Raw genomic sequence first — 25,231 nt, forward strand, 5'->3', positions numbered from 1 at the left:
ATTTTTTATTTATTTCTATTGCGGCCTTCAAGACTTTGTGCAAGGCCTATCGGTCGGCAACCGGAACGGAGTTATAGGTATATGTATATGGATAGGGCGGATACAAGGGCTGCGGATAGTACAGGGGCTGACTGTAGAGTCACTGCGAATACGGCATGACATATGGCATTGGGGCGGGTGCTGCATAATAGGGCAAAGGAATGGCTACTGGGTGGTGCTGATGCTCGGCGGAGTTACTGATGTGCGCTTGTGTGGTCTTCTTAGTGGCTTTATTTTATTGGATATGTTAAGTGGCCTGGCCAGTTCTTCCTCCACATCGACGCGTCGTCTGTTAAACGCAATTCATTCGATCTTTCATCTTCTTCTGAAACTACATCCAATGCCAAGTCATCACCTTCTTTCGTGCCGTTCACGTTCTTTTCACTGGGTGTTGCCATAGAACCAGGAATATGGCTGAGAGAAAACGGTAGGTAAATTCATATATAACATATTCTATGACTATTATATTTTGTTACCACTGTAACAGATCTTCATTGTGCTGCATGAATCCAATGACCATCTGGTCAGCTTCATCTATCTTTTTATGACAAGACTGAATAAGATTTGAAATTGGGTTAGCAGTGGAACTGGCAAAATTTGGAAATTCGCCCCGTTACGGGTTAGTGACCACCTTCGATTTGCTAATTAATATCGCAGACCTTTATTAATAAATTTCTCACACATTGCTGAAATGTTATAAATATTATTGATTATAATAATAATAATAATAATAATAATTTTACAGCTATATGTTCAATTTTATTTAAGGACTTTAATTTATACTCTTTATTAAGTTAGTTAGTAACACCCAAATTGATTTAGTTGAGGATATATTTTAATATTGACATTAAATGAGACCATTATTTTGATTATTACATATGGATCCAACCAAAGGTACCTTGAGATAAATATGTCTTGCAATTCCTTTTTTAAGACTTGTGCAAGACTATTCATATGTATATGTATATATGATGGGCTTATAGGGTGTGATAGCCTGGAACTACAGTCTGTAGTGGGTGGATAATATGAATAATGTATTTATATGAAATATGCAATGGGATATAAAAATGCTGGGCAAACTACTTTTAAACTTCCAGCAAGCTATCTCAGAACGCTAGAGCCAGCATATCGCTATATAGTTAAGGACAAAACCTGCATTAAAATTAAAATTTGTTTAAAGAAAAGAAAAAAAAGATCCAGCATTGGTATAAAAAGTTTTTGCTGCAAGTTCTAAAATGAAACCAATCCAAACTGGTTAATGAGAAACTCCGTTCTACTGATCTACAAATTTGAGAAATTTAGCCAATTTTACTTATTATGAAAGTACCTTCATTTTTTATTTTTTGTTAATTAATTGAAAATAAATAGAAAAGTAAATAATAAGACAATTACAAATGAATAAGAAAATGACAAAGAGCAAACTTGGTGCAACACGATATTAAACAAATATTCGGTTTATTCCGTTGGCTTAGCAGTCGTGAACCTGTTGGCCTTGTTTTTAATCCAGTTCCTGATGCCAAAACGTTTTCGGCCCTTTGTGGTCTCATTTTTGTTGTAGACCTTCGTGACATTTTGTTTACTCCAGAAATTGGCAATCTTCAGTAGTTGGTCGATGTTGACCACTTCGGTAGTATCCGTGGGGTCTATTGCGGCCTTGAGGACGGGATTGTGGGGTGCATATTGATAAGGCGGATACATGGGCTGCGGGTAGTACAACGGCTGGCTGAAGGGGCACTGCGAATATGGCATGGCATATGGCAATGGAGCGGGCGCTCCATAAGGCATAGGAGCGGGTGCTGCATATGGCATAGGAGCGGGTGCTGCATAAGGCATAGGAGCGGGTGCTGCATATGTCATGGGGGCATAATACGGCATAAGACCGGTCTCAGTGGGGTGACGATGAGCGTGAGCGGCAGAGTTTCTGATGTGCGCCTGTGGGGTTTTCTTGGTGGGACGAATCTCTGGCTCGATCTCATTGGCTTCTTCAAGTTGCCTTGCCAGTTCTTCTTCCGCATCGTCGCTTGTCAAAGGCGATTCATTTGATTCATCATCTGATTCATCATCTGATTCCTCTTCTTCTTTTAAAACTCCATCCAATGCCAAGTCATTGCCTTCTGTTGTGCCGCTCACATTCTTTTCAGTGGCAGATCCTTTCAGCGCAGCTCCTTGAGTTACTGAACACATCCATGCCGTGCAAAGCACCAGGAATATAACTGAGATTATAGATTAGATTATATAGATTAGATATGTGTATATAGTCAAGAAGTTATTATGATTTGTTACCACTACAACTGATCTTCATTGTGCTGCGAAAGATCTCTCAGAACTGATGGCTAGATGGAGCTTCTTCTGCCTTTTTATGACAAAGCTGAATTGGGTTAGAAGTGAAACTAGATCATTTGAAAAGTCGCCAATATACATTTCACACGTGCGCAAACTTATATTCTTTGATCTATTGACCGATTGAAATTTGTTAATTAATATCAAAATTTAATTAAACAATTTTTCGCACTAACTTGAAAATTCTTTAAGTGACTTACATATCAAATAATATTATTATTTATAATAATTTTACCGTTTGATTTGCTTGATAATAATGTGTTAAACGTGCCATTTTTTTTTTTTTTTTTTTTTTTTTTTTTTTTTTTTTTTTTGAGCTCGTTATTTGAACTTGAATATTAAACACTTCGAGCTAGCTGTTGCTATGTATTTAGTTAGAGTATAGATTAAAGATATAGTACTTTTTTTAGGTACATATCACCTATTTAAAATGTAATTACTCATATAATTTAAATCCTATACATATTTCACTTAGGTAATTTACTGCAATTTCAGTTCAACTCAGATCGCCGAACATTTTTACATATTTGTCTGTTTGTTGACTCTGCTCACTGACCAAGAACCAAGCAAACAGCTCCCCTATGGGCAATTGTGGCTTAAAGGGCATGTCAGTTTGATGTTTGTTAACGAGGTCAGAAATAAATAGCACAGTTTTTATACGTGTGGGAGGATAGTTCGTAGTATGCATGTTGCTCATATGATATTTGCTTAAAGAGTACAAGTTGATAAATAATTAAATAAATACAATAAATAACTTATATACTAGTATAAAATATATAGAGTGTGCATTACAGCATTTGCAGCTGGCTGGGCTGCTGCAGGTGCAAAGAGCGCGCGTATCCCCCGTAGCCGTAGCCGCTGCCGCTGCCGCCGACAGCGCCGACGCCGGCAAAGTGGGCGCTGTGCCCATGGCCGTCGTCGTGGCTAACCGAATGCGAATGGCTGGACGTGTACACGGGCTTCGCCACGATCTCGTATGTGGTGGACTTGCCACCGCCGCTGGCCAGGCTCTTCAGGCCGAGGACGCCGCTGAGCGTGAGCGCCATGAGAGCTGTCATCAGCGCCTTGCCGGCCATCATGGCAATGGCTCCCAGCCCGAGAGCCATCAGCATGCCCTTCATCATGACGCCGGCTGCGACGAGCGCCTCCATGCCGCCCTTCTTGCCAAACTTGTGCTTGCGTCCCTCCTCCAGGCTGGTGTCGTCCAGCAGGCGAAGGCGCAGGACGCGCGTCCTCAAGACGTTCTCCAGCTTGGCCAGAATGTAGCCATTGAGACGTGTATTCGGATCGCTGGGATAGCTGCGTGCGACCTCTGCGAATATGCAGCCATTTGTGAATATACAACTTCCCTTTGGATAATTAGGCTGAACTCACCTGCCATCAGCTCGGAGGTTTTCAGCTCTGTGGCATTCTCATCCTTGACCACGCTCACGCCCGGCAGCACATTGAGCTCCTTCTGCTCGGCTAGACGCTCCATAATCTTCACAAATTCTATTTTCAGGCACATCCAGCTGAAGCTGCCCGCCTCGCACTCGCTTAGGCCCACTGCGGGACTCCTTTGGGTTGGCTCTGTGTACTTTGCACTCGGCTCCGTGGGCTGCACGCTCGCCGCCTCTGCATATTTGCAAAGCAAACAGAACCAGGCCAAGTAAAACAGATACTCCAAGGTCTTGAGCAAGAGCATAATTCTGTATTTTTTCCTTTTTGTTTTTTTTTTTTTTGGCTAATATGAGTGTGTGCGAAAGTAAGTCTAGTGATTTGTGAAGCTCTCGAGTGACTGTAGCAACTCATTTTTATGGCCTTGTTTTTATAGGCATTTCCCTTTCACTACGCACAGAGCGCCAAGAAAAGTCATTGCCGCGTTTAGGTTTAGGTTGGCCGCTGTTGCTGTTTTTGAAGCTTTTCTAATTACACCACGATTTGTGGTCGAAATTCTTCCCAGAGCCGTTCAACTGAGTCTGGCCAGCCAAGCAGCGAACCAACTTGGCCACTGGGCGGCACTTTCGCTTTCCTCCTCTCTCTGTGGCACGGCGCTCAGTGTAGCGCAACGGGCGGCCAATATTTGTCACCGACTGCTCCAGTGGGTCCCAGCTTAATGAATTTCCTGAGCCAAAAAGAAAATTCACAAATACCTGCATAATTATGGGACAGATAAAAGTCGCGTGCCTCGTCCGAAGTACATTAATTAATTAATAGCTGGCAACAGACAACTAAACTAACTAGCTAATTGCCCCGCACTGTTGCTAATAACATTTTAATACGGCCACGTCTGGAAGCTGTGCGGGCCAAGCGGTTGAGTCATCGAAGCCGGAGAGTACAAATGGGCATGGATTTTCGCCTGCTTAAGCTAAATACCATGCTTTTGATTGGAATAATAATAAAACTAAAAGAACTTATAATAATAATGAAAATGATAATGCGAATGCTATTGGCAACAGTTGTGTGTTGTGATAATAATGTTAATGAAATTAAAAAAAAAATAAAATAAACTTTAAATAAAAAATAAATATAAATAAAATAAAATAAAAATATAAAAAAAAAAAATAAAATAAAATAAAATAAAAATAATATAAAATAAAATAAATTAAAATAAATAAAATCCAAAGTAATAATGAATAATAATAATAGCACTAATGATAACAATAGTAGTACAAAAAAATTATTAATAAAATTAAAAAATGATATAATAATAATAATGCTAATAATTATTAAAAAAATAAAAAATACATGTATATATTATATTATCAAACAAAATATTAATTATAAAAAAATTAAAAAAAAAATAAAATAAAATAAAAATATAATATAAAATATTTACTGCATGAACAGAAAATAATATTGTTTATAAAATTAATAACTGCATTAAAAATAAATTACTGAGCCAAAAAAAGAGAAAGAAAATTATATTATTTCTTGTACTCATCAGGCTAAATCAAACCAGCCCAGCTCGTCTCTTAATTACATTTTTCTTGCCTGCTCGCATTCATTCTGACTTTGATAATAAATAAAAAGTTCAATAAATTATCTTGAGCTTGGCTTGCATTGAGCTTGCTTGCAGAATTTATGACCCGCCCATGATTAAAGCGCAGTAAATTTGCATTTCATGAATCATATTTATTCAATTGCTATAAATTATTAAAATAAATACTTAGTAAGTAAGCTCTTTAGCAGACATTTAAGTATTTCTTGCTTACATTTCGTTTGCTTTTCATTACTATTATTTTTTTTTGCTTTTTCTTTTTTTTTCTTTTTTGTTTGCTTTGTTTTGCTTTGTGAACCTGAGCTGCATGTCTGCTTGAAGAGCATGTTTGATTGTGCAATAAATATGGCGCAAGCATTTAGTATATGTATTCCGTGTGCGTTATCCTGAGCTAGCGAAGTCGTATTTGATGTTCGGTTGTCATCGTTGATTTATCTCCTCTTCTTTTCTTTTCTACTTTTTCTTTTTTCTTTTCATTTTTTTTTTGTTTTTTGGTTTTTGGTATGTCGCAGCTAACTAACTAAGTTAAACTAAATAATTATTGACTACAACACTACAACAAGTTTAGCCATGTGGGAGGTTTAAGTCTTTAGAGAGGGGAAGGGGTAAGAAAGGGGAAAGGGACAGCGAGGGAAAGGGAGAGCGTATAGAGCGGGAGAAATTAGAATGGAAAGTTCTTGAATGATTTGGTGGATGGGATTGTGGAGCAGCGCTTAGAAGGGCTGAGCCAGACCATAATGGTTGTAGGCCAAATCGGCAGCGCTGGCCTGACCGTTGCGGTTCCAGTCGGAGTGCACGATCTCGGCGTTCAATGGGCTGCCAGTGATGTAGGCAGTGGTGATGTGGTCCTTCTTCTTGGCCAGCAAGTCCTTGAAGAAGGTGGCACCTACACAGAGTGATTCGTCAATGAAACAGCTCACTTGCTACTCTCCGCCAGAAGTCACTTACCAGCCAGAATGAGGGCAAGGAAGGAGATGGCCAGAGCCTTCAGCGAGATGAACTTGATGATGGTGAACATGACCTTGACGATGACCGCCTTCTTCAGCTTCAGGATCAACAGCAGGGGCAGCAGCATCTTCTTCATGCGCTTGCTGCGCGACTCTGTGAGAAGTGGAGAGAAATCGAAAACCATTTCTTGTTTAGCACACAAGTATGCAAAGTCGAGTGGGTAAATTGATAGCTCTTGCTGCAGCTGCAAAGTATGCAACACGAGTTGAACAATAAATCGGCAAACACTTGTGTGCAAGTGGCGTATGCGCAATTTACGACCAAGTAGCCAAGAAGCCAGGCCAAGTAGCCAAGCAGTCAGGCAGTCAGCCAAGGCCCGCAGGCTCAATGCTGTAGCTACATGTGCTTGCAACAAATTGCCTGTCAATTGCACCCGCAACTGAGTTGCCAACAGTTGGAAATTGTTGCAAACAGTTGCCAACTAGAGTGAAAGTTGACGCTCAGTTTTACGAGCGAGTCGTGGAATCGCTTGAGGCAACTCACCCTCCATGGCACGTCCGCTGTATGCATTCTCGGCATTCTCATCCTGCTCGTCGCCGGAGAACGAGAGATTCAGCTCGTGCGTTTCCAGATAGCGTTCGGCACGATCCTCGAACGATTCGAGACCCTTGGCGGAGCCGAAGCTGCGGCCGGTTTCGGTGCGATCGATGCGCAGGCCGCCAAACAATGGGATCGAATCCTCGTTATCCAGCTTATTGAGCAAATTCACTAAGTCCTTTTCGCTGCTGTCCTGCGAGGGCAGAGCCAGAGCGCCGCACACAAAGCTGGCCACGAGCACAACACAAACGAATTTCGCGCACATTTTATTATTGGATGAGTTGCGTTGGGACGGGTAGAGGAGCCGTTAGCCAGTTTTATTGGTTTGATATTTTTGTATAGTCCTTGGCTTTAGCAATGCGTTCAGAGCACACACTGCTGTTGGCTTTGTGATTGGGAGTTGCTTTGTGATTAATTGAATGCAATGGGCCGCAGTTTTATACCTTTTCAATGCGAACGCGTGCCTCCATTGCTCGCCGGGCACAGCGCGGCGCACTTTGTCCAATTTGGTGGCTAGAAATCGACGGGCCAAAACACACACACACACACAACAAAATATAACAGCAACAGCAACATTCACAATTTATGCAAATTTTATGCGTATGCTAGTGCGATGGGGCACAGTCGCAGCCGATGGCCAAAAAATTTCTTGACCATATTTTCACGCACGTCCCACGACCAAACGAAAGGGAAGTCGTCGTCGAGCGGCTTGAATATTATTATTTTATATAAGCAAATGCCCCGATTTCCTTTTGACTGCCATGCGGTTGGAGAGGTGTGGTGGAGGGCTGTGGAGAGGTGAGCTGAGGCAATTGGGTGTCGTCTCACCGTTAGCCGATCGCAATTGGCATGCAACGGCCACGCCCCGGGACGGCAAGGAACGTGACTCCATTTGCTTATGTGCCAGATTCTTTGGAGCTCTCATTAGCCCCACCACCATTCCATTCCATTGAATGGCACTAAAAACGATGATTATTATTAGGGGCCAGCGTACTTGGCCATATTTGGTATGCACCAGCCGGCAGCAGCAGCTCGCTTAATGCGCGCTTTGGCCCCGTTAGAGACGGCGGCAGCGCGACGCTTTCAACGACGCTTTCGATTTCATTCTCTTTGAGTCAAGTCTCGTTTTCTATTTCAATTGCTTCTAAATCTTTGACAAATCTGCGCAAAAGAAAGCTAAATTGTCGCACATGCTCGCATTTGCTCGATCGCATCAGCCGTGTAGAAAGTTGACGGCAATTAATGTGCCCAGGCCCACATGGAAATATTTCAATTATGGGGCGTGGCAAATGCCAAAAATATCCAAACTATACTCTAAGCACAAACATACACATACACATACACATACATACACATAAGTATACGTACATCAATTGGGCATTCGGCCAGCTCTGTGTCGGCGCTCAAGAACTGGCCAAAAACTTTGGTTTTAATAGCCACAAAACAAGTTGTCTAAATGTCGAGCGCATAAATAAAAACATATATGTATATGTATATACATATACAATATAAATAGTTAGCAACCAGTTGTAAGTGCCTTGGGAAAGTGTTGCCACAGTTTTGGTTTTGGCCACAGTTAAAAGGGTCAGACGCTCTGAAAGTTAAGGCCAAGTTTAAAGTATTTATCGATTTTATTAACATGACTCTTTAGCTGGTGTCTTGTACAATGTAAAGTGTTTCTTCTTCTTCTTCTTATTCTCTTTCTTTTTTGCAATGTTGTGTTATACAATAATAAATTAGGCAATTAAATACGCGTCAGCTTCACGTCTCGAATAAATTACTACGAGCTAGATTTTCAATTAAAGGAAAAGGCACATTTCTGGCTACTGGCCGAAGTGAAACGAGGTCCGCTTACTGCTGCTGCTGCTCGGGCTGCTGGCCGGCGTAGGCCAACTCCTGGGCATTGTCGACACTGATGCTGCGCGCATAGGGATAGGCGGAGGAGGCGCCCGAGCTCCAGCCAGCGGTGGCTGGGGCGGACCAGGCGTTCGAGCTGTAGCCACCGATGGCGCTGCCGCCGAACTTGTTGCCAAAGCCGCTCAGCAGGCGGGAGCCGCCGACCAGGATGGCCAAGAAGAAGGCGATCTTGGCCACGACGACGGCCTTGAAGGTCAACAGGGCGAGGAAGCCGAGCACCAAGGGAATCACAGCGAACAGCTTGGCGCCAATGGCCAGGGCAATGGGGCCAATCATCTTCTTGATCTTGCCGCGACCTGTAAATGGAGCGCAACACGGAGAGCAGAGAGTCGCAACAGTGTTAGCCAAAAGTGGATCAGAGATTATGTTTCGATTGAAGTGCTATGTACCTTCATCCAGGGCGCGTGCCACCTGCTGGGTGGTCTCTGCGGGCAGCTTGAACTCCAAGTTGTGGGTGCTCAGGAAGTCGGTGGCACTGGATATGGCCAGATCGACCAGGCGGCCGTTGCGCTCATCGCCATTCTGTGGCAGCTCAGCATAGATGTCCTGCTCGCTGAGGGACTTGCCGCTGCGCTGCACGGGGCTGGCGGGATCTCTGCAACGGGCATGAAGAAAACACACTTAGAACACTCTGAACTCTGAACTCTGTGGCAATGCACGCGACAATTTGTTCGCAACATTTCACTTTCACACACACCTCTGGAAGGTGACGCCATTGATTAGCTCAATGTTGTTGCTCCTGGCGGCGCGATTCAGTGCGGTAATGCCCTTGACGGCCAGACAGGTGGTCATGTCATCGCTCTCGAGGCAGGCGCCCAGATAGCGGGCGGCACGTCCGAGCGTGTTATCACTTTCGACGCGGTTATCTTGCACACTGGGCGCGGCCCAGGCGCTGCTGGCCGCCAAAACGAGGCACACACAGGCAATGGAAAACACTTTCATTTTCGTTTTGGTTTTAGTTCGAGAACTTTTGCTGACACGCGACGCGATTTAATCCTTGGCAGTAGTTGACTGGAAGCTGTTGCTGCTGCTGCTGCTGTTGCTACTGAGGTCGAGATGAATTTGATGAAGTTGGAAGACGTCTAGCCTTATATATTCCCGCAACTTTTGTGACAGCTGCGCAGCCGGCGTCGAAGTTGACGTTACAAAACAATTTTTAAGTAAATTAAGTAAAAGACGCAGCCGCGGCGCAGTCGCAGCAGCAGCAGCGGCAGCGACTGCGGAAGCAACCAAACATTGTGAAAAAAAGTGACGCGAAAATAAAGGCACTGAGCACATGCATAAATCTAGGGAACAGCAACAGCAACAGCGGGCCCAAACGGGCCAAACAACAACATCAAAAAAATAACAAAAAAGAGAAAAAAAGAAAAGAAGACAACGGAAAAATAAAGTCAACTTGTTTGTTAAGTGAATATGTTCATTTCTTCTTCTTCTGCTGCTGCTGCCGCTGCCGCTGCTGCTGCTCGCGCGCTGACTGACTTTTTTTGGCAGCGTCAACGTCGACGTCAACGTTGACGTCGTCATCCGTCAAACACAAACTTGACGTCAAGCTGCGCTGCAGCGCTGCCCGAGAGAAACTTGCGCTTGGCTAGGGCGAGAGCGCGCGCAAGAGCGAAAGAGAGAGGGCGAGAGGAGAGTGCGTAGAGATCGAATAAGAGCGGCCGGCAGAGTGCAAACAATTGGCATCATTGGCTGAGCCCATGGGCAGCGGTAATTATGGCAGCGTCCGCTTTCACACACACACACAGACACACACACACAAACACACACACAGCTATACACGTGTGTGTGCTACTTTATTGATCCGGTTGCCGCATATTTTGAGCCTGGCATTTAGCCGTCTTCATAAATGGGTCAACTCTTGTTTGCCCTTTGAGCCACGGCGCTATATCGTTTAGCACCTCTTACTATCGACATAATCATCAATTTGATCAAGAATTGAGAAACGTCGAGGCCTCCAAATATTTGCAATTGGAATTGTGCAATAACTGATTATGATAAGCAACTGATTATAGCCAAGAAATGTAAAGCATTAATTTGGAAATGATTGACAAGAGGAGCTACATTTGCTTATGTATCATATCTCTGTTATATATTTTGATTATCTTCATTATATGTAAAATCATCTACTGCTCTATATGATCTTCATTGAATATATTCTCTATATATCCATGGTTATAAGTGGAATATCTAATAATATTTCTAAAATATCCAGCCAGTGTTATAAAGTGTATTTCATTTATAAGTCTATATTTAATATGGATTTCATTGCCATTCATATCAGCACAAGTGTTCCATCATAGCTTTGCCAACACATTCTTAGCAATTCATTCACATTTGGCAACACTGTCAATAAGTTATAGCCAACAGTCCCAAACAGTCCAAGCCACTTATTCCCACTTATCCACACTCTTACGTACTTATTAGCGCTTGTCGACACTCCACATGGATTTGACAGCTTTTGAAGCTAATCTAAATGAAACTCAAACTTTTGAGCAATATTGATAAGCCTAATTCATGTGATACAATCAATTAGCATATGCTAAAGTCGAAAATCGTATTTCTTAAGTTTTTCGCATATTTAATTGATATGTGCTCAAACACGTTTATAACTGATTCATCGTCCGTTTTGTTTTTGTTTCTGTTTTTTTATTCTGCCTGCCTCTGTCACGTTTTTTGAGCTCTCACGCATTGCGGCATTCCGACATTTCTCCGGCGTAGAGCTACATGAGATCTCATACAAAGAATGCCGCCAATAAAAAATCGAAATAACACAGTTTGTATTTTACTTTTCATTTTTAAAGCATTTAAAGCAGCAGCTTATTGAAGCCAAAACTATTCACAAGCCAAAATCCATAAAATAATAATCATAAAAACAAAACAAAACAACAAAAAAAAGTCAAGCAGGAGAAAAACAAAAGTCTCAATTTACTCACTTTCATTTATATTACAACGATATGCGACACTAAATGCTGTGTGAGTATGTTGTTGTTGTTGTTGTTGCTTTTGGTTTCTGCTCTGTGAATTTGGCTGACGCCTACGGGCGTCGTCTTGTCACACGCTGCGTATGAGTGACGCGCCTTTATTTTCGGTTATTGTTTTAGCTGCCCAAAATCGAACAACAGCAGCGGCAACAATAACAACCACACTGCGGCGCAAAAAAAGAAAGTGCGTTAGGCATACCCCACATACATACCCTATATACACGCACAGCACATGGCTTGCCCATGATTCACCTGCTGCGCTCATTTGCATAGAGCTGTTCGCCTGCAGCTTGCGGCATGTCAAATATTTCTCAGCCGTTGCCACACACCGCTTCTCGCACTGCTCGCAACGCGCATTCATTGATGATAACTCACCTTGCCAATGTGTCCACTGCCCCCTCTCACGCCCTCACCAACCAAGTGTTTAGCTCTGATCATCTTTCGCTTAACCTGCGGTCCAGTTTCGCATTTCATTCATTGGCGTCGCTAAGCGTGAGTGAAAGTTATGTAATTTTCGGTGAATTTTGCAATTTGCAGCGAACAGCAGAAAAACCTGATTTCGCCGGCTCCTGCATCAGCAACAGCAGCAACAACAATAACAACAATAACAACAACTGCCAACATAGCAACAACAATTAAATTTGTGCTCTGTTTCGATTGTCCGGCTAAATGTCAAATCAAATGAAATTTCTAAATGCCAATCATATAGAAATTTCTCTTTTTTACCAAGCTCAGCTGTCAGCCAACCCTTTTGCACTCACTGCTGCCGTCTCGCTCTCGCAAATAATGCGTTTTTGACAGCCTTACAAAGGCCTTTAACGCGCCAAATCAGTCCCAGATATAACTATCTATATATATGTACATATGTGTATGAAAATATATTTGTACAAAACTCATAAGCTTCAATTTGTTGACTGGCATCGCCCAATTAGCCGCAACAAGTGGCCAAAAGAAAAAATGAAGCAAAAACAAATTGGCCCGCATACTTTCGTTGTGGGTGTGGTCAGCACAACATGTGAGTCGTACTTGATATACCCTGTAATGCGCACACATTTTATTTTTAAGGCAGGCTTGACTCGCAGGCGAAGATGTCATGACTGAAGGTCGACTATAAATTATTTAATTAATATAATATTACTTAATATATTACAGAAGAACGAAAAGAAAAATAAATGATATAGTGGATTGGTAGTTCGAATTTTTTACTTTATTTTTTACGTACTTATATATGATTAATTAATTTTTATTTGCTAATTTTACCTACAAATATCAAATAATTATATTTTTGATTTTCAGCTAATAACGTGAAATTTATCATTCGACATTGCCAGCTCATGATTCATTGTTCCAGGGTATCTGCCCAGCTATCCGTTACTTTCAAGTCGCAGTCATCTTTTTGTTGTTGCCAAGTTGACTTTTGAAATTAGCCAGACATATTTCGCAGCTCAAGTTGGCAATGCCAATCGCTGTGAGCGAGGCATTCAGCGTGCGTTCTATTGACCCAATTGCGTGTTTGCAATGCATATATAATGAATACATATCCATTTGCCCGACCGACAAGTATACATAGGAACAGTTATGTAAATGCAGGTGTTCCTCGAGGAACTTATTCGAGATTATTATGATCAAATAAAAGAGTATATATAAGATACATATTCCAGCCTGTTATAAATTAGATGAAAGTGATATAAAATAAGAATATTTTTTTCACATACTGCAACACATTCTCTTCATTCTTTGTTTACTATCATCATATTTTATAAATAAATATGTTCCATAAATTCAGTAAACATTTATTGAACAACTTCAGCATTTTTCTGTCAATAAATCATGAATGAGGCCCATTACATTTGTGTTTCCTTTACGTGTTCTTGGGGCCGCTCAAGTTAAATGTTTACCTTCTTTTTTTTTTAGAAATATTGAGCTACGCCAGAAAAAAGAGCTTCTACTCTGTTAGGTTAAAGGTGTTGCTCGCCTTCGACTGTGCACGAAGCGAAATAAAGCTAAAAGTCGCAAGTAGAAAAAAAAAGTAGAAAAAGAAAAACAAAATACAAAAATGTGTTTTGCTACGTTTTTGGGTTAAACGCGTAAATACCGAGAGGTGAAATTGATTTTCTTTTCATTTGCGCAAATATGAATTGTCAATATTGTGCGTAGACGTTGTCTTGGTCGTCGTCGTCATCGGCGTCGTCTGAGAAAGTGCAGCGTTATCTTCTTGCATGGGCCAGACCTTTTATTTTAGGGCTTGGGCCTGCTGCTTGGCTGTTGAAATATTCATGGACTGGCTGACGAATTCAATTCACTTTGTGGTTAAATGTTGGCCTAGCAATTGGCTTGAAACACTGGGAACATCGCCTCCCAGTGGGAGTGCATGCGCTTTCACAGGGCCCTGGACTGAGCCGCGTTAAGGGCCGGACAATGGCAGCGCGTTGTTTGCCTTAACCCATTTGCCCAAGTCCCAAAGAAAGTGAAATTGATGACACAAATGTTCAAACAACAAACACTTCAACTTGAAGCTAAAGCTGCGGCTGTTGCGGCTGCTGTTGCTGTTGTTGTTGCTGGTGTATCTATGCTAAATGGTCTGGTTAAGTAATCCCGTGAGAGTCGCAAACATTGCGCACTCATCGAAGCGTCCAGCGCCGACTGCGCCGAGAATATTTTCAGCCCCACAGACCGAGATGCGACTGAAGCGATAAAATTCACGACGACGATGACAACACCCGCCTGCAGCTCGAGTATTGCCTCTTAGAGAGGGTCTTCTGATTAGGGCAGGCAATTGGTAACAAATAAAATAAAATAAAATAAAATAAAATAAAATGAAATAAAATAAAATAAAATAAAATAAAATAAAATAAAATAAAATAAAATAAAATAAATTAAAATAAAATAAAATAAAATAAAATAATATACAATAAATTAAAATAAAATAAAATGAAATAAAATAAAAAATATATATATAAAAAAAAAAATAAAAATAAAAATAAAATAAAATTTAAATTTAATTAAAAAATTAAAATTTAGTTATCTTCGAAAAATATATACGTATATAATTTCAAAAATAAAAGTATTAAAATAATGGAAGTAAAGTTCTAAAACTCTAGAGTACCATCACAGCCAAAAATGAGCATTTCAAGTGAAGCACAAGTTTTCCCACTTCTAGTAGCCGCCCTCTACAGGGTATCTGCCAGTCGCTATCACAGTCGTCTGCCGCACTTTTACCTGTTTATTTTCTGAAGCTAGAAATAAGAGAGGCGCCGCCTTGTTGATCGATTCGTTAGATACGCGGGCAGCATGCGACTTTGGTGTTGGCGTTAAACTGCCTGCAATTGTGTGTTGGCTTGTATGTGCGCGTGTGTGTGTGTATGTGTGTGCTGGTGTGTATGTTGTCTTTTTTTTACCATAAACTGCGCGCCCTACAACTTTCACTTGTGTGTCGCAAGAGCCAAGCATACATAGGTATGGCCACAGTCCATGACTCGTGGCGGCATTCTCACTCGACTGTTGGATAACTTTCAGTTCTTCTTTCTGACAGGGCTTACGTAAAGTAATTAGCCGAGTGAGTGAAAACTCTGGTGACGACCCTCGCTGGCGGAGCCACCCAAGTGGTTGACTGCAGCTGCTGCATGCTGATTGATTTGTGACGACCTGTTTATTGACTTTGTTTGGGCTTTTACATAAGCCCTTTGTGTGCGCTTTTTTTTTTCTTACCTGTTTACCACTTGTATTGCAACACGCATTTGCGGAAGTTCGTCTTGGCCAAGTCGTCTTGGCCGTCGCGCATGCGCAATAAACCGTTTTTTCGTTTTATGCATAACGGCTCTGTGCACGCATTGACGCATTGCCGCATCGCCGCATTGTTCGGCCAGACTGCGGGGTCCACGTAACAGCATTTGGACGCGTGCTAATTAACTGTGAATGGAAGTCAGGCGCAGGTGAAGAGTTATGCGGCTTTATTACCATTGGCCTATTGGCTAAGACTAACACAGAGAGTAACGCTAAAACATATCTAGTCTCTATAGGAAGGGCTTATTATCGTAACGAAACGAGTCCTTGGCCACGCCCAGCGGTATGTAGTGCTGTCTAAGTGGTATCCAGCTGCTGCCGCTCGAGGATAGATCGCCATGGTAGCTCTTGATTGTTGGCGCCGAGGCGTGCACAATCTCCAGACGTTCGTGCGTTGGACTCATCATGGACTTCAAGGCCAGCAGACCGGCGGCGGCCAGCGCTATTTTGCCCATGACAAATGATGAGGCCGAGAGCGCCGTTAGCCATTTCAAGATCAAGGGCAGCAATATAAACTTGGCCAGCACCGCCGCGCTCACCAGCGGAAAGAGCATCTTCATCAGCTTCTTCTGTTTGTGATGCTTGCCGCGAGCTAACCGAAACGAAAATGTTAATTATGAGCGAAAGCGCAGATGCGCAGAGATGCGGACGAGTGCTGCACCTCCAGCTGCCTACCTTCGGCTGACCAATTGCCCAGCAACTGGCTCAACTGCTGGCCGCTCAGCTCGCCGCTGAGCACTCGCTCCAGCTGCTGCTCTGCTGACTGCAGCCAGCGCTGCTCCGTGACTGTGGCTGCTGCTGCCAACTCCTCTTCCTGCTGCTCCGCATCCTGTTCGACAGCAGCGACAATTGCACCACCCAGCTGCACCGCCGGCGGCAGCCCGTGCGCCCATCCCACAGCCAGCAGACAGGATACGAACAGTAAAACTTTAGACATTCCGCTTATAGTTCTATGCAGCAGCGCTCTGCTCGGGCAACTAAGCTAAGCTAACTAACTAAGTTAAAGGCTAGTGCGCCCGCATAGTGCAGCTCGTTGCACTCGAATGCACTCGCAGGGGCTGCTGTTCTGGCCAAGTGGCTAATAGCTGGATGGTTGCTGCTTAGCTGTTTTGTTCTCCTATGTGCGCAGCTGAGCGGGGTATATTGACTTTTGAGTGCAGCTTGTGAGGAGGAATAGTCGAAGTTCGAGCTGCAGATTTCCTCGCAACAGAATGAAACTCTTTATAAAGAATTAAAATACAAGTACAGTAGAATCCGATATCCGGAAGACGCTATAGTCATATAAGTTTACTCACATAAGTTTGTTTGGGGAGCAGAAGCTGAGACGTTATAATCGACCTCTATTGTAATATTCAAAATTCTACCTCTGATTATGTTTTTGATTTTGTATGCACAACAGACTCTCTAATACTCATATTATATAACAAACACCTTCCGAGCCCTTTCGCTTCAAAGAGTATTCCAGCTTCGTCGTCTTGCCATATTTGATTTTCCTTTTGAATAATTTTCTTTTGCTTTCTGTTGTTCTGGTTTTCGATTCGGTTTTACTTAAGCGTGAACGAACACACATTAAGTTTTCCCTACTTTAATAAACGGTTTCATCGTTCGCTCATGTTGTTGTTATTGTTGCCTCTGCTGTGGCTGTGGCTCAGCCATCAACAAGTAAAACTCTTTATTAACGCTGGCTATCATTTTGCTTGGCGCGTTGCGGTTCACTTGCCATTTTAGCTGAACAGCACACGAACAGCATTTTTCCATTTCTAAATCGCAGTGAAATGCCACCTACAGACACGCCCCGTGCAGCTACTCCTCGCCCTTCTCTGCTCTTCCTCTCTTTCTTCCCCTTTCACTCAAGGGTCGCCGCGTATTTAAGGTCCGAGTAAACATGTTTTATTTTTTTTTTCAAATTCATAATATAATGAAATGTGTAATAAACAAGAGATGCAAAAACAAAAACAAACTTCATTTGCAGTTGTAAAATGTTGTTGACTTCCATAAATGAAATATTTAGCAACAATTTACGCGCGCATCGCAAATACAATGGGAAAAACGTAATTAAAGCGGAGTTTCGACCAATTAGCAGACAGAAAAAAACATTACAAATACGCGCTTATATGAGATATATTGCTATGAACGAACTGCATTTTAATTGGCTTAATTAATCTACATTTTGCATTAAACATCAAATTTAAGTTCACAAATAAAACAAAGTTTGTTGACAACATTTCGTTGGCAAACGGAACTAAATGTTGTTCAACTTTGGCTGTCGAAATGCTACTGTGTGAGTGTGTGTGTGTGTGTGAGGGGTGTCATGTTGCCTGCTAACGGTTGTTTTCAGGCCCGCAACACGCATACTAAATTGCGGCCCAACTAATGCCAAATGCCAAACGCCAAACGCCTCGCTGTCGTCACATATCATGACCAGACTTTGGCAATGCGCTGGGCTTTTAGCGTCACTTGAGTGTTAATGCGATTTTCAGGCATCCGGTTGGTGTTGTCGTTGTTGTTGTAGCTGTCAAAAACACCCTAACAAAGTTGGGTTATGACTCAATTGATTGTCACTACAATTATTTGAATTATCTATAATCTATATTAAGTGGAAAAATTACATTAAAAATTGTTGGTAAGTAAATAAAAATTATGAAAATTTTTGAGAGCTAAATCAAATTATATTAGAAAATAATATACACAAAAATTCAGAAAAATAAATACAAAGTCAATAAATATTAAATTTCCTAAATCAATTTATTGTGTTCTTAATTAATAAATGCAATTGACAAATGCAAAACATTTCAATAGAAAGTTTTAAAAGAGGAGAAATTAAAATACAATTTTCTATGAGCAGAAATATATCTAGTAAATGGAACTTTAAAATTGATAATAATTATTTAAAATATTACGATTACAGCTGACAACAATATTTTGTGTTTGTGACAGGTTTTAAAATTAAAATAAATATTAAATTACTTAAACAACAATTCGAACTCAAAAAGCAGCCATACGCCGGGTCTGATTTTAAGCTAGCGGCGACTGTGTATACCCTAACCAGATACTAAGTTTGAGCTTAGGTGAGCGTATACAAATTTCGCATAGCCGATAAAGTTGTCTCATCAAAAGCCCAGCTAATAAATTACTTAATTCGACAGTCGACAGTCGACAGTCGACGTTCGGCATTTTATCAATTTAATCAATTTAATCTACCGTCGTTAGCTATTGAGCTCGCCTCCCATTAAGTGGAGCTCTAGTTTTGAAGCGTAAACCTAAATCCGAAATCAATCAGCCGCCGCTGAACTCAAATTTTCTTCAAGACAATCGCTTTGCTGGAATGGCCAACACCTGCCGACGACTTGAGGCTCATCACGGCCGTGAACAGGGCGAAGAAGAAGCCAGCCAGGCCCGTGGTGCCCACCAGCAGCGTCAGCCCTCCAATCAGCACCGGTATCAGGGTCAGAAACTTTAACTTGTACGCAATGAGCAGCGGCAGCAGTAGTTTCTGAATTTTCTTCTTCAGCTTCTTCAGCTTGCGGCCCTGAATGCTGCCAGTCAGCTGGCTGCCACGGCCTTGAATTTCCTTTGATGTTGTTGTAGCTGTTTCTAGCTGTTCTTCCTCTTCCCCTTCCTCTTCTGTTGCTGCGTCTATGCTGCGACCAACCAATTTAGTTGACAGGATATCTGCAAGGAGAGGCAGCTCGAGCTTTTAGTTAATTAAGTGACTAGACCTTTGAGCGTCCAGGCGCAACAACAGAGTCATGGACACCGTTCATCAGCAACCAAAAAAAAAAAAAAACAAGTAAGAAAGCTCTAGTCGAGACTGCTCGACTACGAGATCCCCTGAACCCTACAAGCAACTGATATTTCAATAATAATTAGCACCCACACACGCACTCATGCAAACAAATACACGCACACACACACACTCACATATACAGGCGATTGCGCTTGGGTTGCGCTGCAGTGTTGGCAATATTAGGAGAACTTATTTGTTGAATAATTTAATTTCTAGACGTACGATCGTAATGAAACTTTCAGAACGTATTCATATTGTTTAAATGTATGTGTATACCGAAGCACAAGTCTCTAGTATTTGATATACGACTTTTACAAAGATTAGGGTGAGGGGGTGGATTTGGGGGTGGGGGGTAAATTTAAACAAAAACCGAAATTGTATGACATGCGTCTTAATATACATTTTAAATTTGGAGACTCTAGCTTGAAAGATGTAGGAGATACAATTTTTAAACTGATCTTCGATAAGGTTTTTTATCGATAAAAAGTATCGGAATGAGTTATCGTTTTTTAGTGATAAACTCGATATCCGCGTGATATATACGGACATTTTAAAAAAAAGTTGAAGTCTCTAGCTCTTGTATCTTCTGAAATCGACACGTTCAAACATACGGACAGACGGACGGACGGACGGACGGACGGACGGACGGACGGACGGACAGACAGACGGACAGGGCTAAATCGACTCAGCTCGTCGCCCTGATCAAGAATATATATACTTTGTGGGGTCTGCCACGCCTCCTTCTGCCTGTTACATACATTTTAACAAAACCATTATACCCTGATTTCCCATTTTCAATGGGTTCAGGGTATAAAAACAAAAATAGATAATAATGTATTCTAGTGGTATATAAGGAGCTGCTTGGTACTCGCTCAAATTTTAATAAAAGTTTGAAGGGAGATACATTTGTGAAAGGACTTTAAAATAATTTTTGGAACTTTACAAAAGATTTTGTTTATGAAATATTATAGACAATATTTACAACAGTTTATTCTACTTCCATTGTTAAGCTAGCTCTATGAGCAAAATGTTATCGATTGACCTTTTGAATGTATTTATTACACATTTTATGTGCTCTAGCTCTTTATTGTCTATTGTTGAAAATAAAGGCTCCCAATTGTGCCCTTTGTCTGATCCAGGAATAATGGAGTTTGTTGTTAAGATATATCAATGCACAACCCAATACACTCGTTCGATTCGCTGAGCGAGCATTGATACAATATTATTAAAAATCAAGCTTACTTGTCTCCAACGAACTGAGTTCCTGCGTTATCTCGTGGCCCTCATCCCAGTCATCCCAGATGAGATCTCGCACAGTGTCACAAAAGCTGCGCACCTTGCGCACGGCTCGCTCAAACGTTGTCAAATAGTTGTTTATACGCTGAGCCGTTGCTGAGGTGGGCTTAGCCGGAACATCAAGGGCCTCATCAGCGGCGTTTGTGTATGTGTTTGTCACGCGGTTGTTGCCTTCGCGTGCTTCCGGCTCGATATGTCCCCTCTGCACGTCCGGCACATCCTCGCTGTGCGACAATCGATGGAGAGCGGGGCTGAGGGCCCACACGTAGCTGGGAGCCGCCGCATTGAGATTGGATCGCACCTGTTTGTAATTTCCGCTGGGAGCATCGTTTGCGGCAGCTGTCGCAACCGTTTGATAGCGATGATTGTAGGCGTAGTAATTGACAGGAAGTTGCCCTTGTGGCTGCTGCTGTTGCTGCTGTTGTTGTTGCTGCTGTCGCATGGCCGTAGCCGCCGTTGCCTGCAGTATCAGCCAATTGTTGTGGCCCGTCAATGGCTGCCAGGCGTTGAGCTTCACTTGTAGCTGCTGCTGCTGCTGCTCATTGTTCGTTAAGCCGGAAGCGACGCCATTAAAGCGAGCATCCAGGCCGGCCTCGGCCTGTGCGAGTGCGAGTGCCACATAAACGGTTAACACACATACTTGCCACACTTGCTGCCACATAGTTTTAGGTGTCGAGAGCACGAACCACACCGCACGCTGCTTAGAATCGAACTGAGTGCCAAGATGTAGTTCAATTCTTTGAAGCTCTCCAAAATGTTTACGACTGTTTTAGTTGAGCGATTTTAATGGCCTTTCGCCGAAAGTGGCCGGCACTAAATGCTGAGCCCCGGCTTGGCTGTAAATGCAACCAAGTTGACTTTTACTATGCCACTGAGCGTGGCTGCCAAGCGTGGCTTACCACACACTCACACTCACACACACACACCTGCCACACGTCTAATTATGCGGTTAGCAGACGGATTTGATACTCGAAATTGCAAAACTTTTCAATTGCCGAGCTCACTCACACGCGTCTCCATTGAAGCATTAATTCTTAATTAAAATATAAATATATATATGTATATACAATAATATCTAGTAGGTCTAGATTCAGCTCTCGTTTTCACTTTTGCTGCCTGGCTGCGTGTTGCAAGCCCTCTCGATGCCAACTGCCGTCTGCAGCTGATATTATGATTCTATATAAGTCGCAGTGCAAGTGCGACCTCAGCTGGGAAAGTGTGGCCAATGCCATCATTCAGCCCAAGCACTTTGGGGCAACGTGCAATGCTAATTGCCAGCTCTGAACTTGCAACACAATTGCCTGCCTGCCTGCCTGCCGGCCTGCTAATTGGCGCCTGTCTAAGCTGCAGTCTGTCGCTGTCAACGAGTTGCTGCATGCCACGCTGCGCCTAAATGTCTTCGAATGCTGCCTGTCTGCCGCTGCATGCGCTTTTAGGCGCCTCGCTTGGAGCTGTTGCATGTGAGTAAAAGTGTTGCTAGCTTTTAAGCTTATTTTTCGCTGCTGCTGCCGTGGCCTGTTGCATACTTTTGAGGTGGATCCCACTCTCGGCTGTAATTGGATTCGTGCCACAGCCTGTGCTTTGCATGCCACAGGATTCCGATTCGGATTCTCTAAGGAGCGTCTGCCCACCTCCACGCGCTGTTGCTTCGCCTCGCAACAGCTGCTGCTGCTGCTGTTGCTTAAATTGGTTACGTGCTTCATCATGCCCAAGTTGTGATTGCTGAACTTTTTTATTTTATTTAAGCGATAGTTTTTCAAGCTGAGATACATATCTGTGCGAGCTGGCGCAATCGAGTATTCATAGCAGCAGTCGCTGAAAGGGAGCCGAAAGGGACTTTATACAACTATTACAAATATAAGATAAGGCCCAGTGGGTGCCATAAATTGCAGATGTTTGACATGATGTGAAATACGCTGAATTGGCAATGGATTTTTTATGGATTAACTGAAGCCAAAATTCGACCGTTTTATAGCTTATTTAGCTATACAAGAGTATCGGAGCCAAATCGCAGCTTTATGTTGGTGATGAGATATACTTGGCATTTAAAGTATATCTTTTCATCCGAAATTTAGCTGTTTGGCTAACATACAAATTCTATATTCAGTTGCATTGCGTTCAGAGTGAAAATTAACTTTGATTAAGTCTAAGGAACTTATCAATTTTGAAAGGTCTGAGAGTTAAAATTAGCCAAGTGTTTGCCTTCGTATGCTTTAATAAAATATAAGATGATTTAATTAGCGACCTTTATGTTCAATGAGAAATCATTAGCGCTGTCTATGATAGCTCAGAGAATTTCTTGAGGTCGCTCTACAACATGTCAATTTTTATATGTTTTGCTTTATTTTTGTTGATTAGCGATCAATCAACGAAGGTATTCGAGGTCATATCTTGAAACATCTAGAAACTAAAACAAGTCTGAGATGTTACATATGTAAATATGTCAAGATGGCTTTCTGCTGTAATGGCCTAGAAATACACATTTAATTACTTGTTATTTTAGTTTATTTTAATTAATTTTATTTTATTTTATTTTATTTTATTTATTTATTTTTTATTATTATTATTTTTTTTCTTTTTTTCAGCTCGTTAATTTTGTCTTTTGGTCGTCTAGCAAAACATTTTGCTGCTGTTGTCGCTAGGCACTTGATTTGAGAGATCTTTTGTCTAATCGACTAAAAATAATCTCTTGTGTGTGCGATTCACTCATTGATAAATTTAGCTCTTTGATGGGACAGTAAGCGAGTATTGTGCAGTCGCTGGCAGCTTAGCTCTGCAGATAAGCACAGTTTCAATTCATATCTTGACTCAAGAGCTGCTTAAAACTAGCAACTACAATTGATCACTCTCAAATTGGGTAATTAGATTGTTAATTAATGCACACAGCTGAAATTACGCTCATTGCTGTTATTCCTTATTCAAGTCAAGAGCTCCTTGTGTCAACTCCATCGGCCATCTGCCTTTGCCTTCCTCATAATATTTCATTGTCAAGGCGAGAGGCATGGCTAGATGCAATCATGCACGATGCCCGCTGGAATCGTTTAAGGCTTTAATGTGTTTATTTAATTTTTATTGCCACAGTCTCATTAAATGTTTGCCAGTGTGAGTGTGTGTGAGCTGCAGAGTGTTATAAACTGGTCACATCTACCTACACTCACCTGGCGTGGTGGCTGAACAACAATTTGACTGCTTGACTAGCGTTCATTAAAGTCATAAATTAATTTATCTCAACATGCAGATGTACAACAACAACAACAAAAATAAGCAGCCAGTGAATATTATTAGTTGTTTTTTTTTTTTTATTATTTTATTATTAGTTTGCCAATCGCATTAATTGGATTGAGAGCAGAGTGTACAAAGTATGCAGTCGATCGTTATTGAACCGAATCTGATTTGCTAGCCTTTGTTGTTTCTTTTAGTTCCAAATGAGATGCTAATTAATTCGAGCAGAACTAGTTTAAGATCCACACTTCCTAAGCGATTACTAATGCAAATAATAAATATACTTTCGGAGCCACAGCCACAGACCTTTCCAGAGGCCATCTCTCTCGCACACATGCAGACTCATGCTCGGCTGGCCAAATTGTTGCTGTGCTGCCTTCTTTTTGTTGGTGTTGTTCTTGGCCAGGCTAAGTCGGTTTGATGCGCAGACAGCTGGGAGGCGTCTGCTCATAAATTGAAAGCGCTTTGCCTAATTCGAATTAGTTTTTCGCCTGCTTTGACAGAGTTCGGTGCGCTATGAAAGTGAGTTAACCCGCTGCCAGGATTCAAGGATTCGACTCCTTTCACACATTGCGAGCACAGTCACTAAGTCTCTCTCTCTCTCTCTCTCTCGTTTCTTCAGCTGTTTGTGTGTCTCCTCGTGGTGGTCGCCACATTGGCAACAGCCCAAGCTGGACTCCTTGGCCTCCTAGGCAAGGGCGGCGGCGGCGGCTACGGCGGTGGCTATGGCGGCGGCTATGGCGGTGGCTATAGCGGCGGCTATGGAGGCGGCTATGGCGGTGGCTACGGCGGCGGCTATGGTGGCAACGGTGGCGTCCAGGTCATTAAGGTGATCAACAGTGGAGTTGGCGGCTATGGCGGCGGCTACGGTGGCGGCTACGGCGGTGGTTACTCTGGCGGCTACGGCGGAGGCCACATCGTCTACGATGGCGGCTATGGCGGTGGCTATGGCGGCGGCTATGGCGTTGGTCATGGCGGTCTGGTCCAGGTCTACAAGGTCATCACAACCACTGCCGGCGGCTACGGCGGCGGCTATGGTGGCGGCTATGGTGGCGGCTACGGTGGTGTCTACAGCGGCGGTTATGGCGGCGGCTATGGTGGCTCCTCCGGCTGGTGGAAGAAGAAGTAAACGCCCGACTATCTGTAGAGTAAGGAGAATGTAAAATAAAAACTGAAAAAAAAAAAAAAATTGTTTGCCGAATTTTTTAATTGTGAATGCAGCTGAGATATCCTGTAAAAATTCAGGATCCGATATCTTTAATCAGTGATTGTGCTTGAAAATCTGAACTGAAGAGTCAACGGGGATTAACAGACGGATTTTCTGAAGAGTTCCTAAAA

The 25,231-nt window shown here is 42.4% G+C and overlaps 7 protein-coding genes and 1 long non-coding RNA gene across 9 annotated transcripts in view; 1 reads left to right on the top strand and 7 right to left on the bottom strand.

Annotated features, from left to right (window-relative positions):
• The window catches only part of LOC149092082 (uncharacterized), a 193,544-nt gene extending 190,852 nt beyond the window's left edge, over window positions 1-2,692 (bottom strand). Inside the window, exon 1 of the long non-coding RNA XR_016197641.1 lies at window positions 2,647-2,692. This is a non-coding gene — a long non-coding RNA (uncharacterized LOC149092082). The remainder of the gene's footprint in view (window positions 1-2,646) is intronic.
• Window positions 1,346-2,453, bottom strand: LOC149092083 (uncharacterized). The gene is made up of 2 exons (XM_089265800.1): window positions 2,323-2,453; window positions 1,346-2,252 (listed from the first exon to the last, which is right to left on the bottom strand). Exons 1-2 carry the CDS (start codon window positions 2,339-2,341, stop codon window positions 1,495-1,497), a joined length of 777 nt encoding a protein of 258 aa, XP_089121926.1. The 5' UTR covers window positions 2,342-2,453; the 3' UTR covers window positions 1,346-1,494.
• Window positions 2,693-3,048: 356 nt separating the features above from the next.
• On the bottom strand, window positions 3,049-4,767 carry Osi16 (DUF1676 domain-containing protein Osi16). The gene is made up of 2 exons (XM_018111826.2): window positions 3,754-4,767; window positions 3,049-3,691 (listed from the first exon to the last, which is right to left on the bottom strand). Exons 1-2 carry the CDS (start codon window positions 4,061-4,063, stop codon window positions 3,168-3,170), a joined length of 834 nt encoding a protein of 277 aa, XP_017967315.1. The 5' UTR covers window positions 4,064-4,767; the 3' UTR covers window positions 3,049-3,167.
• A 705-nt stretch (window positions 4,768-5,472) lies between these two features.
• Window positions 5,473-7,329, bottom strand: Osi15 (DUF1676 domain-containing protein Osi15). Its single transcript, XM_018111613.2, has 3 exons — window positions 6,851-7,329; window positions 6,308-6,460; window positions 5,473-6,245 (listed from the first exon to the last, which is right to left on the bottom strand). The coding sequence occupies exons 1-3, from the start codon at window positions 7,167-7,169 to the stop codon at window positions 6,073-6,075; spliced, it is 645 nt and encodes a 214-aa protein (XP_017967102.1). The 5' UTR covers window positions 7,170-7,329; the 3' UTR covers window positions 5,473-6,072.
• Window positions 7,330-8,516: 1,187 nt separating this feature from the next.
• Window positions 8,517-25,231, bottom strand: part of Osi14 (DUF1676 domain-containing protein Osi14) — a 47,363-nt gene continuing 30,648 nt past the window's right edge. Inside the window, exons 1-4 of one of the 2 annotated variants that reach the window (XM_018111609.3) lie at window positions 21,074-21,095; window positions 9,519-9,865; window positions 9,211-9,416; window positions 8,517-9,117 (exon numbers count right to left, since the gene is read on the bottom strand). In XM_018111609.3, coding sequence (XP_017967098.1) covers window positions 8,756-9,117; window positions 9,211-9,416; window positions 9,519-9,763 — 813 coding nt within the window. In that variant the 5' untranslated portion in view covers window positions 9,764-9,865; window positions 21,074-21,095 and the 3' untranslated portion in view covers window positions 8,517-8,755. Of the gene's footprint in view, window positions 9,118-9,210; window positions 9,417-9,518; window positions 9,866-21,073; window positions 21,096-25,231 lie in introns of those variants that run through there. The other variant, XM_089265311.1, reaches the window with a different exon arrangement.
• Osi13 (Protein) lies at window positions 15,744-16,731 on the bottom strand. Its single transcript, XM_018111814.3, has 2 exons — window positions 16,264-16,731; window positions 15,744-16,180 (listed from the first exon to the last, which is right to left on the bottom strand). The coding sequence occupies exons 1-2, from the start codon at window positions 16,523-16,525 to the stop codon at window positions 15,819-15,821; spliced, it is 624 nt and encodes a 207-aa protein (XP_017967303.1). The 5' UTR covers window positions 16,526-16,731; the 3' UTR covers window positions 15,744-15,818.
• LOC108659066 (uncharacterized) lies at window positions 18,262-21,373 on the bottom strand. The gene is made up of 2 exons (XM_089265312.1): window positions 20,618-21,373; window positions 18,262-19,260 (listed from the first exon to the last, which is right to left on the bottom strand). Exons 1-2 carry the CDS (start codon window positions 21,330-21,332, stop codon window positions 18,881-18,883), a joined length of 1,095 nt encoding a protein of 364 aa, XP_089121438.1. The 5' UTR covers window positions 21,333-21,373; the 3' UTR covers window positions 18,262-18,880.
• Window positions 24,276-25,082, top strand: LOC108658918 (uncharacterized). Its single transcript, XM_030383567.2, has 2 exons — window positions 24,276-24,415; window positions 24,516-25,082. The coding sequence occupies exons 1-2, from the start codon at window positions 24,410-24,412 to the stop codon at window positions 25,020-25,022; spliced, it is 513 nt and encodes a 170-aa protein (XP_030239427.1). The 5' UTR covers window positions 24,276-24,409; the 3' UTR covers window positions 25,023-25,082.

This window comes from Drosophila navojoa, chromosome 2 (genome assembly GCF_054131105.1).
Source record: "Drosophila navojoa isolate 15081-1374.11 chromosome 2, UAZ_NAV_1.0, whole genome shotgun sequence".
In the NCBI taxonomy this organism is placed as follows: Eukaryota; Metazoa; Arthropoda; class Insecta; order Diptera; family Drosophilidae; genus Drosophila; species Drosophila navojoa.